Genomic DNA, 12982 nt, shown 5'->3' with positions numbered 1-12982 from the left:
AAGGCCAGAGCGCTGGCGCCAACTCTGAGCAGCGACCTCTCGGTTACTATGGTGATCGCGGGATGGGCGGGGCCCCCATGCGCTGCGTCCCCGCCTCTGCCCAGGACTTTTCGAACGCTCCAATAGGGACAGCCCTTTCTTGCCTCTGTCCCGCCCCGTTCGGATCCGAGCGCGATTCGATTGGCCTGGGACGGGCGGCCGGGTACCCTGAGGATACCACCTCCCGTCGGAAGAGCCGGAAAGTGTACCAGGCGCTGTCCGAGGCGTGAAGCTCACGGCGCTGCGGGGAAGCACATGGTTGGCCTTGGAGCGAGTTGCCCCGTGTCCCGTCCATAACTCTTGGCACCCATGACTGCTAACACTAGGGAGCAGGAATCGGGGTGTGGGCACGTTTGCGGGCCGAGGCGGCCCATCCCGGGTGGCGAGGACGCGATGAGACTTAAGGATCCGGTGGCGCGCTCTCGGGCGCAGGGGATCAGAGGCCAGAGGGGCCGGGCCGAAGCCCGGGGGCGGTGCCAGCGACGGCGGCGGGAGGCGCAAGGCCCAATGAGCGCGCGCACCGCCCCCGGGGGCGGGGCGTGCAGAGCACTCCCCCGCCCTCCCGCTTGCCCCCGCCCCTCCCCCCGGGCGCTGGGGCCGCAGTGAGTGAGTGGCACTGGCAGCCTGTCAATCCCTCAGCCGAGCGGCCTTCGAGCCCGGTCCGCTGGCGGGGTGCGCGGCTCCGGCTGTGGCGGCGGCGACTTCTTCCGCCCCATCAATCTGCTGTCCGCTCCGCGCACTGCCCGCCGGGGCCCTCCATCGGGCTTCGCGTACCCGCAGCGCCAGTCCGCCCGCTCCCAAACTTTCCTCCTCCGCTCCCCTCGGCCCGCCCGCCGGCCTCCTGCGCCGCCGCCCGCCGCCGCCGCTCCCTCCCCCGGGGCCGCTGGGGCTCGGATCCCGCCCGGCCGAGGCGGCGGAGGCGGCGGCGGCGGCGGCCGAGGGAAGGGAGTGCGCAGACTGGCGCGGGGGGCGGCGGGCGTCCCGGCAACTCGGCTGGCGCTGAGGAGCAAGTTGAGCGGGGCCACCCGGCGGGGCGCGCGGCGGCGAGGAGGCGGCGCGGCGGCCGCGTGAGGGCAGCGGGCGCCGCTGCCTCCGCCTCCGCCACCGACGCGGAGCCCGGCGCTTCCGCCCGCCGCTTCTCCTCAGCCTCGGCGGCGGCGGAAGCCAGAGCGGGCGCCCGTCCGCACCGCCTCAGCCGCGGGCCCCGCCGGCCGGGCGGCCCCCTCCCCGCGCGGGCGGGGAGCGCGCGGCCGCCTCCCCCTCCCCTCCCCCTCTTTCTTCTCCTCCCTCGTCGCCGCCGCCGCCGCTGCCGCCTCAGCCTTCGCCTCGGCCGCCGCCGCCGCCCGCTCCCGCCCGCGCGCGGCGGGATGGACGATCAATCCAGGATGCTGCAGACTCTGGCCGGGGTGAACCTGGCGGGCCACTCGGTGCAGGGGGGCATGGCCCTGCCGCCTCCCCCGCACGGCCACGAAGGGGCGGACGGCGACGGCAGGAAGCAGGACATCGGCGACATCCTCCACCAGATCATGACCATCACCGACCAGAGCTTGGACGAGGCGCAAGCAAAGTTGGTGTCGTCTCATTAAGCATCTTTTGTGTGTGTGCGGGAGCCGGGCCCGCGGCACAGTCGGGGCCGGGGTGGCGCCCGGGCCGGGTCCTCAGCCCGGGGCGGGGAACTTTCTCCGAAAACAGGCCGCCGGCCCGGGCCTCTGGGGGACTTGCCCTGGCGCCCCTCGACGCGGGTGGGAGTCGGCAAAGTTGCTCTCGGGGCGCGGGACGGACTTCGTGCCGCGTGGATTTTGTGGGTGTCTCTCACCCGCCCCCCTAGTCAGGCCCTCTGGCAGCCCGGCCCCCTCGCACGGATTCAAACCTCCCGCCCGGACCCGGGTGCACGCCGCCGCGAGCGGGCCCCGGGCCGCACTTGAGGGAAGTGCAACTTTCTCCTCGGCCCAGGGTCCCAGCGCCCGGCTCCGCTTGGCCGCGGGACGACCTCGCCATGCGGGCGGCCGCCCCGGCCCGGGCGCTGGGCGCTGGGCGGTTCCCCGGCGGGTCCGGGCGCGGGCGGCCAAGTTCTCGGGAAGGGAGGGCCGCCTCGCAAACTTTGCCGAGCTGTCACCGCCCGCTGGCCGCAGCCGGCCGGCCGCCCGCGCAGCGCCCGCTCCCCCGGCGGAGGGCGGACGCAGGAGCCCCTCCACGCCGTCGCCTCTCGCGGGTCGCCGCCGTCTGCCCCCGGATCGCGGCTCCCCGAGCAGGTTCGCGTCCCGCGGTGGCCGAGACTGCTGACTGCCGGGCAGATGGGTCGCGCTTCGTGCGGGCTGGAGCTTTAGCCGCCGGAGCTTGTCGGCTGTCGCTAACTAGTCAACTTGAGTTTCGGTTGACTTGCGATGGTTCAAAAGAGCCTTCCAAAATAGGGGGCCGGAATTAAATATTGGGTCTAACTTAAAGGAAGGCGCCATATTATTCCATAGGTGATGCTAATACCTTTGTGTTTTGCTATTTGTTTTTTAAGGAAACATGCCCTGAACTGTCACAGAATGAAACCCGCGCTCTTCAGCGTCCTGTGTGAGATCAAAGAGAAAACAGGTAAGACGCTGCGCCCCGCAGTGGGCCCGGAGACCCCCGAGGTGGGGTCCGAGCTACTCCTTCGACTCTCCAGTTGAGAGCTGCTGCTTTTGGGCACCGCCATCTTTGATCATTCTTTCCTTCCCACCTCCTGATCGTGAGAAAAAACTGCAATAAATCTGGAGTCGATTTCTTAATTCCGCTCCTTGTGTAAAATGAAGTGTAGATGCGGACGGGTCTGGGTCGCAGTCCCCAGGCGGCCACCCCTGGCTGCAGGCGGGGAGAGGGCCGGGAGCGCCTGCCACCCTTTCCTGCTCCTTTCGCCTTGTTTGTATGTCAGTTTTTAAAAGGAGCAACGGGAGACTGGATGCCAGGGACCGAGACCCGGGGAGAAGCATATTCCGAACTTTGTTTTACGTAGCCTTAAGCTTCAGTTCCACAGATAGAAGAATAGATGCAATTGAACAGACTCCAGTAGCATGTTTGAATTAGTGTTTTAGTTGGGAATACTACTTTTAAGAAGCAGGAAGGGTAATGATGTGTTTAGGCATATACAATGTATTTATTACATCTATTAATATTTTTATTAAATTTTATGTTTAAAGCCATTACATTGTAAGCATACTTAATATATTTTATGAAGTAGAAAAAGGTCCACAGGTGCAGGTTGAGCAATTTTTGAAGTGTTCAAGGCAGGGAATATATGAGGAGACAGCTTTTACAGAAGTGCTGGAATGAAAACTACAAATACATATTAGACAAATTTCTGACAATTCATTTCAACTTAGTTTCCTTGTTAGACTTTTTAAAATTGAAGATATTTTAGTCTTGAGGTGATAGTAGCGAGTCAAGTGGAATTAGAGATTTAATCTAGATGTTTTAGGTCCTATTTGGCGTTATCTTCCCTGTATATGGTGAACAAGTGTGTGTGTGTGTGTGTGTGTGTGTGTGTGTGTGTGTATGTATGTATGATGGGTATACAGTATTATAAAGTTGCCATTTTTTAAGTTGGCAAGAGAAAAGAAGAGAAAGTTAAAGTCTAGGCTATAGCAGCGTTTAAGTGGAGATATTTAAAAGGTTAAATGTGATTGTGTTTAAATTGAGTGTACAAATAATAGCACACTGTATATAATTGTTAGTTGGTAGGAGAGTTGCCCTCCTTTTAAACAGATTTTTCACCCTGCAATTCTATTCTGATCCTAAAAGTAATCAATAAAAGATGAGGGGTTATTGCTGTGTATTAAAATATAAGCTAAAACCATAATTAACAACAAATTTTGAGAGCCTTAAAGAGTGCTTTTCCTGCTTTTCATTCACATAGTATGCATGGTTTCTTAATGTTGAGTGATTGTTTTTAAGATGTATTTTACTTTTGAAAACCACAGGCATTTAAAATTACTAACTTTTACTCTGTTGATTTTTAGCTACCTTTAGAAAGCATTGTGATTTAAAACATAGCTAATTTTTATCTGACTATAAAATGAGACATCAAGCATTAAATCTTGAAGATTCTTAGTTTAGAAGCCTAAAAGTGTGTAATTCTCAGTAAATTATGTTGCTTAATGTCCAAGGGTTTTCTTGCTATCAGGGCTCCACTTCAGTTTCTGCTGACAGCTAAGCACTGGGGTATTGACTATGTTGTGAATATTAAGATTGATTCAACTTTATACGGCTTTATGTTACTAGGAGAGGGGATTGATGTCCCTCCCCTCTCACCCCCTCCTCATGATTTGTATTTATTATTTTGCCTTTTTAAAGTTTTGGCCTAGCTAGCTTGAGAACCAAACCCAGCAAACTGCTTTTCTTGTTTAGACGTTTAGCAGCAGGCAGAATTCAATTAGGAAGCGTAAGTCCTCTAGTTGCTTATTTGCACAAGACTTAAGTTACACCATTCTGAAAGGAAAGTATAGTCAACCTCATGTCAAAGGTGAGTTACGAAAAAGAAACAAGCCTTTTCAGAGTCTGGGATTACTGGCAGAGAGAGCTTTGGCAGGGCGCTTGCTGTTTAAGAAGCAAGAGGTAGCTGACAAAAGAAATTTTTGTGTTTTGAAAATTGTTTGTGAGGCTTTCAGTGATAACTTGTAAATTAGATCCTCTTTTTGTGCTTTGGCCAGCGGATCCAAGTTTGCACGTTATCTCTTTTGTAAAAGCCAACAGCCGACAAAGAGTAAAGGCGGCTGTCTTGGGCAGAGGCATCTTCCTGCCAGCCTCTCTGAGCTCGAGAGGGACGGGATTTAAGTACTGAATGATTGATGGGGGTGAAGCTCTTTCTCTGCTTTCCTTTCTCCCCTGCTACCCATAGCTCCACCTCACTCCAAAACTAGTCTTAGAAGGAGACAGGGACGCTGGACTCAGAATCCTTGATTTGAAATAAAACAGCTGTGTAGACATTAGTGTTACCGAAGCAAAGAAACTGGGACAGCAAATTCCAGGCCTCCCCCCACACCCCCAATCTGTTCCCACAGTCATGCTTTGGAAACAGTGAACTTATAAAATAAGCATTGTAGGATATAATGTATATTGCATAATGCTTTTAAAAAAATCATTTTATTAAATCTAATAACATAGTATCCAAAGATTAATTCTCTATAACCTAGAGAAAGTTTACCTAGTCATTTGTAATAGAAACTGGGAACATTACGTGATGACTCTATCCTGCACAATAGAGGGGTAAGGGGTTGACTAGTGGGGAGATGGGGGGTAAAGCTGTCCTTTCAATGGATAATGTCATTTCAGTTATGCTTTTTCTAAAATAAGACAAAATCATTAAAAAAAAATCCACGTATTTGTAGATCTGCCCAGTAGATTTTGAGGTTTCTGATCAGGCAGTGAGCACTGCAAGTTCTGATGCACATGAGGGATTTAGTTTGGAAAACATCTTTTTTCCCTCCTACCAAATAAGAAAAGGTATTTTTCCTTTTTGACATATAAATGAGTAATCTACCATAATTATAGTTTTTTCTTGTTCAGAGGTAGGAAAAGTGTACTATGAGATGCTTGCTTTTTCTTGAAAATGTGTTCTTTCATAAAATTTATCATACAGTTATTTTGGGGCAGAAATATGTCATTGTTGAATTTTGGTATTTATGCATTTTGAAAGCACCTGAAAGTTACAGGCTTTAAAACAAGATATTTGTCCATTTTAAACTAAGTAAGCAACCAGTGAGGTAATTGTTGATATGTTAAGATTTCTTTCTCTCTCTCTTTTTTTTTAGCCATATTTTACCATCTATCTATCATTAAATATCCGTGATGCTATGAGGTCTCCTAATCTACATACTTCTTTGGGGGCATTCCCTCACATCTTTCTGGCCACCTTAATCTTGATTGTTGAAGTACTTTGTGAGAGGATTCCATCCTCATAAATCTGTCTTCTTTCCAAAGCCCTTAATTATGAGAGTTTGAATGAAGGAAATGGCTCTTTTTGAGAAAAAAATGTATTAAAAAAATTTTAAAATGAAAGTTCAACAGTATATAATCTGAGTCATATTGTTAAAAAATGTTGTGTATTAAAAAAAAAATCAACATAACCTTTTCCTTTCTAAACGGTAGGTTAAAATACTCCACATTGATAGCTGCCAACCAAACTCTGATTTATTGCCACCACAAACCCTAAATAGCATTCATTTACTAGTAATGTCTAATGGCATACATGATGGTTTGCCAGATTTGTGGCCTTTGTGAGGCTTATAAGCAGGACTGACTTGGGAAGATCATAAAACTTAATGAACTTCTCTACTGCAGGAGGTGTCCGCAGGGGAAGAGAAAGGCCTGCTTGCCTGGTTGGACTGGTTGAAGTATTTTTTATGTTTAAGGAGAAGAAGGAAATTACTATTAAAAATGCTTTCCTTTTAAAGGAACCCTCCCTAGAAAGAGTCATAAGGATTTTACATATCAAAACTGGATCAAGAAGGTAGCTTGTGAGTTTTTATATGCATTTAGAATATGATATATATGATTAAACCTTTTATCTTTACTGCTGTAAGTGTGACTAGCTTTCAGAGGGGTAAGGCAAGTACTCTCAGTCAACACCTCTCTATTTAATTCTGACTCTGAAGGTTTAGAGACTCACGGTGTCTTTCTGGTCTGTTTTCTTTTATTTTAATGCTTCAATATAAAAATTTGTTCATTTTTCTTCTTCAGTGCCATGTAATTCTTCAATTCCCAGTGTATAAAACCCAAATATTCCATCAAGTGAAAATTTAACAAGAAAGGTGAAAACTGTTATATGTGAGTCTAAATGTTATATATGTTGCGTACATTCTTTTAAGTTGCTCTTGAGATACTTCCAATATAGTTATCATTATTTGTTCCAAAGTTTTAAAAACAAATGCACTGTTCCATACATGATTCATTTTTGTGAACTTATTTTCTAGTTTTAAAAAACTTTCTATTATGAACAACTTCAAATGTAAAATATACATAGAGAAGAGAAACTTGAATCCCTATGAACTCATTGCCCACCTTCAGCAGTTAGCAACACTTGGCCAATCTTGTGTTCTCTGTAACTCCCACCCTTTCAAAATTATTTTGAAGCAAATTTTAATGGACCTTTAACGTTGTAAATTTCATATCAGTTTTAGGCATTATGGCTTGTTTACATTGGAAATATTAAATGCTTGAACGGGAAAAAATACAAAGTTAGTTTATCTTGGAAATGTCATAAATTGTATTGCTTTATTACAAATTTTTCCTCAGAGCAGTTTAAGAATATTTTTTGTTTTCTATTTTTATAGATTTGTTTAACTTACTGGAGCTTTTTAAGGAAATTTTGAGGGAGGATGTAAAAGAGTGATGTTTTTCTAACTTTCTTTACTCTTCCTCTCCCATCCTTAGAAGACAATACATGTAATACGTTCATAGACAACTTAGAAAAAAAAATCTTACTTCTCTACTGGTTTGGAACTTCATGATCTAAGGTATCAAGCAGGTATTATCTTTAAAGTATGGACCTGTCTTCCAACCCTTTTTTTTTCTTCCCAGTAAAAGGATATTGAACCCTATTGTCAATACTAACTTGATCTGTGCAAGTAATTCTTTCATGCCTCAGTTTTAGTGGACTTCATTTTATTATAGATTTGTGTAGTTCTGGTTTTTATTTGGGACTTTACTATGTTATTTTATTATACTAATTTACATAATTTTATTCTGAATCAGAAGTATATTAATACAGTGGCAAAGGAAGCCTTGCCTTGCCTCAAAGGACACATTGGTTCACTGGCTTTCATAAAATATATGTGTGTATATCTTTCATGTTAGGATCCTTTTCCTTTTAATTAATTTTGCTTGTACTTTTAGATTTCTGTTTACAAATTTTGTAAATGGCTACTTCCAAGACATTTAAGTTTAATGTTTTATTTAGATTATGTATATTTTGATAGTCTATGGTGGCATTGTGTAGGATGAAGTTCCATGAAGTACGGCTATGAAGAATGAAAACCACATTTCATGAACCACACCCTAAATCAGTCATCGCTTTATTTTGTACTCATACCATTGAGGTATCTATTCAGAATAAATACTTAACGCATCAGCACCAAACACATCAAGTTAAATAAGGATTTTTAGATTATTTTTCCTCTATGTACACGTGAACAACTTCAGGTATTTATTACTTCAATATTGACACTATGAGAATTATGTTTTATTTGTTTTCTCAGCAGTCTTGTGTTTTAGCCATTTATCAGTGTGATCAGCATGATCTAGGTAGTAACTGACTAACAAAGCTTGCACACCCCCCTCCCATGTTGACCTTTTCAAGCATTTGCTCTACTTCAGTAGGCCATTTGAGTCTTTACGTATGAAGAGAGTAAATAATTTATATCACTGTGTAGTGTGAATTGGTCAAAGTTTTTTAGATCTGGCTAAAAGATTTTTTACGAAGTTATAGAAGTTAATCAAACACACAAATTGCTATCACAGCTATGTGATAGTGTTATATTTAGCAAATAAATTAGCAGGAAATGCTTGAATGAGCCTCTGGAAAAAACCCCATCTTTTTATATACCTTTAGACACAGAACATATTTGAAAATAAATTTCATTAATCTTCAACACTTGATTCTAATTACCCGCTTTGTAGGCAGAATAGTAACCAGAATCTCTTCTTTATTGTTATTTTTAAAATAGGCATATTCCATAAATATAAGATGTTTGTAGTTTTTGATAGTAACAGTAGTTTGCTTTGGTACTAAATTTGAGTGTATGTCTAGTAAAAAAAAATTGGTGTGATAGGATGTGTTAAGTTGAATTGGCATAGCTTTTTTTTTTAACTGACTATATCTACGTGATAGTAACTCATTTGGACTGAAAACATTTAAAAGTAATTATGGATAAAAATCATTGTTAAAAGTTTTGTACTTGTTTTCTTCAATTTAAGTGCTTTACAAATGTTAAGCTGTTTTGAACAATAACCCTTTTTGTGTGATCATATTAATGAGAACTTGGTATACAATGTATCCTTTTAATGCGTTGTTTCCTCACAATGTTTAAACCATTATTTGGGAGACTCAACATATGTTATGGCAAAATGATTTTTTGTTTTGTTTTGTTTTATGTGATACATCAGTTTTCAAAGCATATTTCTTATGCATCACAGTCCAGCAGGTGGCTTTTTACATTAAAAAATTAATAAATTTAAAAATCCCATAAAATTTTATTTCAAACTCAAATTAACTGAGAATGTCAACATTTTCTCTGTTTCTATATTAACATTTATAATAGAACAAATGGTTGCATATAGAAATTATCTGCAACATAATCTAAATTAAGATTCTAAACAGGCATTACAGATGCTGGTAACTTTGGCAATTATCATTTTGTTTGGTGAACAGTAGTAAAACAGTGTGCGGTAAAAGTGTTTAGAGAGAGAGGATAAATAAATTGAACAGTTTTGCAATGCAAAGTGGTTTGTGGTGTTTTTGAGGATTTCTTGGCTCTCTCTTAACTGCTATTGTGAGCCTGGAGCAGATTTCCCCATTGCTAATGCCCTAGAAGTATTAATTCACTTTGATATGCTAATTAGAGGGCATTATGCAAGAAATGAGATTAAGTGGCAGCATGAAGCCATTTGCCTGTCAGTAAATTGAGAGCTTTAGCATCAGGAGGAGCTTTGTGTTTTTTTTTTTTTTTTTTTAAGTTTCTCTTGGTTTTGCATATAAATAAAATTGATTGAAAGGTCTCCAGAAGCTTCTAGAACATTGGTGGATTTCCCCCCCATGATTATTTAGATGTAATATTAAAGAATTTTTCTGAATATTAACTGACCTAACTGGGGATAACAAATACGAAGTTTTCATTGTGTTCTCTATACATGAAAGTATACTAAGAACTTTGTGTCATCTAGTCTTTTTTTTCTAAAGCCCAATTTCAGCAAAATGGCTAGTGAACTGTTATAACTTCTTTTCAGAAGTGTAAACTTGTATGTGTGCTTATGCACCCATGTCTTCAGTATAAACTGAACTTCATAAGAATATTTTTTCATTGGAAAGGATGAAGAAGTTGTTGAATTGGGCTTCAGGAAACTATATTAAATGAGCATTAAGACTCTGACTTAAGTACCTAATTCTAATTGCTGGGAAGAATTAGAATTAATGGTTAAATTCTGCCCTTTACACAACCTGTGGAATTTACATTTCAGCATATATCTCTTGTGTTAAGATTACTGTATTATTTGATTTTCGTGTTGAAGATGGAGTTTCATACTTGATTCTGATTTTGCTTTTGTGGTTTAAGCCAGGCCTTTGATTTTCTCTCTATAAAACTACTATGTGATTTCCTATATATTTTGGGGAAATGCATGAGTGAATGCTGGGTTAGGAGTGGTGGATGGGGAGGAGGACAGAACTCTGGGCCTGTGAAAAAATTAAGGTTTCCTCAAATATGGAACTTCTACCTGTGTAAACCATGCTAGGGATAGAATTTCCAAACCCAGGCTTAACTACAATCTGAGGTATGGTTAGACAGGAGAGGGTTTGGATCAAGCATTCAGATTGAGGCTTGTTTCTAGCGTCTGAATTCCACCACTGTAGCTGTGCCTCTAGACCCAACAAACCATAACTTCTCTTCAGAGCCGTATGGATTATTTAGTCACCACAGCTGCCATGCATACATACTACCAAGGCTGGCATCTCCTCCGAGTGCATGTATGGTGCTTGTTAATGTTAGTGGGAGTCAGGAATGTGCACACAGAGGGGGATGAGAGTCTCTCCTGAGACAAGAGTCCTGATTGTATTTCTTAGTGAAGAGGACTTAGTGTACCTACACATTAGCTGCTCTTCTAAATGAAATACTTGGTTGCTTTAAATTCTCATTCCCTTCTCAGACTCCCTTAACTAGTTAAATCAATGAGTCTTCATTAGTCTCTGATTACTTGCAAAATTTCATTTGAAACATATGAAGTTATTTTTCCTTTTTTTTTCTTCTTGCGGTACGCGGGCCTCTCACCGCTGTGGCCTCTCCCGTTTCGGAGCACGGGCTCCGGACGCGCAGGCTCAGCGGCCATGGCTCACGGTCCCAGCCGCTCCACTGTATGTGGGATCCTCCCAGACCGGGGCACGAACCCGTGTCCCCTGCATCGGCAGGCGGACTCTCAACCACTGCGCCACCAGGGAAGCCCTGAAGTTATTTTTGATTGAAATGGGAACAAAAAGCTTTTGAAACTGCATATTATTATTTTTTAAATGAAAGGTTACTACTAGCTTTCAGATGTACTGAGCCTTTGTAAATAGGAATTTATAGTGGAATTATGGGAGGGACTTTTGAAATACTTGAGTGGCATTTGATGGGGGAAATCACAGCATTTAAAGAAAAAAAAATATATATATATATGTGAAATGGCAAGCTCATATGTGCACATTATGTAGAAACCTTTACTATCCAAGTGCCCTCAAATGAGGAAGAATTGACTTAGGTGGTCTCATAAGTTTCTTTCTTTTCTCCTCTCTTCTTTAAAAAACAAACAAAAAAAACCCCTAAGGATGAAGGTAGTTGGAACTCATAGTCAGATATATCATTTTCAACTTGGAATAGGAACTAGAACAGGAAATTGATTTTATATTTATTGTGAAAGCAAGAACTCTGCCACCGACTGACAGCCATCCATGTTTTAGTTTTGTGATAATTGTTCACAGACATTACTCTGCAGTTGGCCCAGATTATTTATAATGTTGATTCGGAGTGTTGGTCCATTAAAAGATATGTGTATAATGAATATCTTTAATTAAACCAAGTGATATTGGAATATTCTACATTGGATCTTGGGTCGAGGATTAACTGTCAGTTCTAGTAAGAACAAGTTACAATAGATTGTGCAATGATTTCTCTGGCTTCAAGGATGTATTTATTACCATTTTTGAACAAATTATACTAACATGAAAAGTTGTGTTTGAAATGATTGTGTGCTAGATAAGGCGATACATTACAGGACTGGTTGGGTTTATGGAGCTTTATGTTGAGGTTTTCTCAGAAATTATAGCACAGGGCTGTCACTATAAAACCCACTGATATAGTTGGTAATAACGTACAGTGAAGGTATTTTTAGATTTTCACTTGTTATTCAAATAAGTGAGAACCCTCCAGTTTTTCTCGTCATACTTCTTCTTTGGAATCAGTAGAGGAAAAAAAATGAAATTCTTTTAACTGTGTATGGGGTGTGGGTGCTTGACTTGTCTGAATTTCCTCCTGCTCACCACTTGTTAGAGCAGTGATGTGATAGTGAGGATATCCTTAGGAACTTACTGACTTCGTGGTTCCTGACCTTTCGACTCTGACCAAGTACAGAAACGGAATGCCAGAAAATGATGGACTCTATAAACATAAGTTATATTCCATCAGTATGTTATATGAACTAATTTTTGATTTACCTGAATTTATGACTTTTTTGTGTTTAATAAAGAAAATATTTCTTCCTTTCAGTATAATCAGTCTAATAATATTATACTTTCTAACATTAAACCAATTAATTCCTTTTTTGACCGATTATCATTATTTTTTAATTACCATGATTATGATGTCACTTTAAAATTTCTAATTTACAAAGTATTGGCTGGATATCTAATAGTCCTTTCTAGAACCAAACTATAATCAATGTGTATGCTTTATTTTAACTCGAAAATTGGGAGTTTAAAGTTTGTACTTAATTGACTGCTATACAGGAGTGAATTATTATAGAAATATGAACATTTTTCCAATTAAAAAAAGTAGCTGTCAACCATTGTAATACGAGAAAAAGGATAAGTGCTCATAAAGTTTTTCCTTTCAACTTTAAATGTTAGAATTTATGGCTAAGCCATAGAAATTCTCAACCTATTTCTCCTTAAGCAGGCATAGTTTGCTGAGTTTTGATGTAGCAGCCTGGAAAGACAAGGCTCTCCCTTTCAGAA

The 12982-nt window shown here is 42.6% G+C and overlaps 1 protein-coding gene across 2 annotated transcripts in view; it reads left to right on the top strand.

The window, feature by feature from the left end:
- Nucleotides 1-1115: 1115 nt before the first annotated feature.
- PBX3 (PBX homeobox 3) overlaps nt 1116-12982 on the top strand; it is a 230638-nt gene continuing 218771 nt past the window's right edge. For both annotated transcript variants that reach the window (XM_060014147.1, XM_060014146.1), the window contains exons 1-2: nt 1116-1606; nt 2549-2622. In XM_060014147.1, the coding sequence (XP_059870130.1) occupies nt 1407-1606; nt 2549-2622 (274 nt within the window). In that variant the 5' untranslated portion in view covers nt 1116-1406. The remainder of the gene's footprint in view (nt 1607-2548; nt 2623-12982) is intronic.

Source organism: Delphinus delphis, chromosome 6 (genome assembly GCF_949987515.2).
Source record: "Delphinus delphis chromosome 6, mDelDel1.2, whole genome shotgun sequence".
NCBI classification, from domain to species: domain Eukaryota; kingdom Metazoa; phylum Chordata; class Mammalia; order Artiodactyla; family Delphinidae; genus Delphinus; species Delphinus delphis.
The sequence above is the reverse complement of the archived record's forward strand: the minus strand, read 5'-3'. Positions and strand labels throughout refer to the sequence as shown.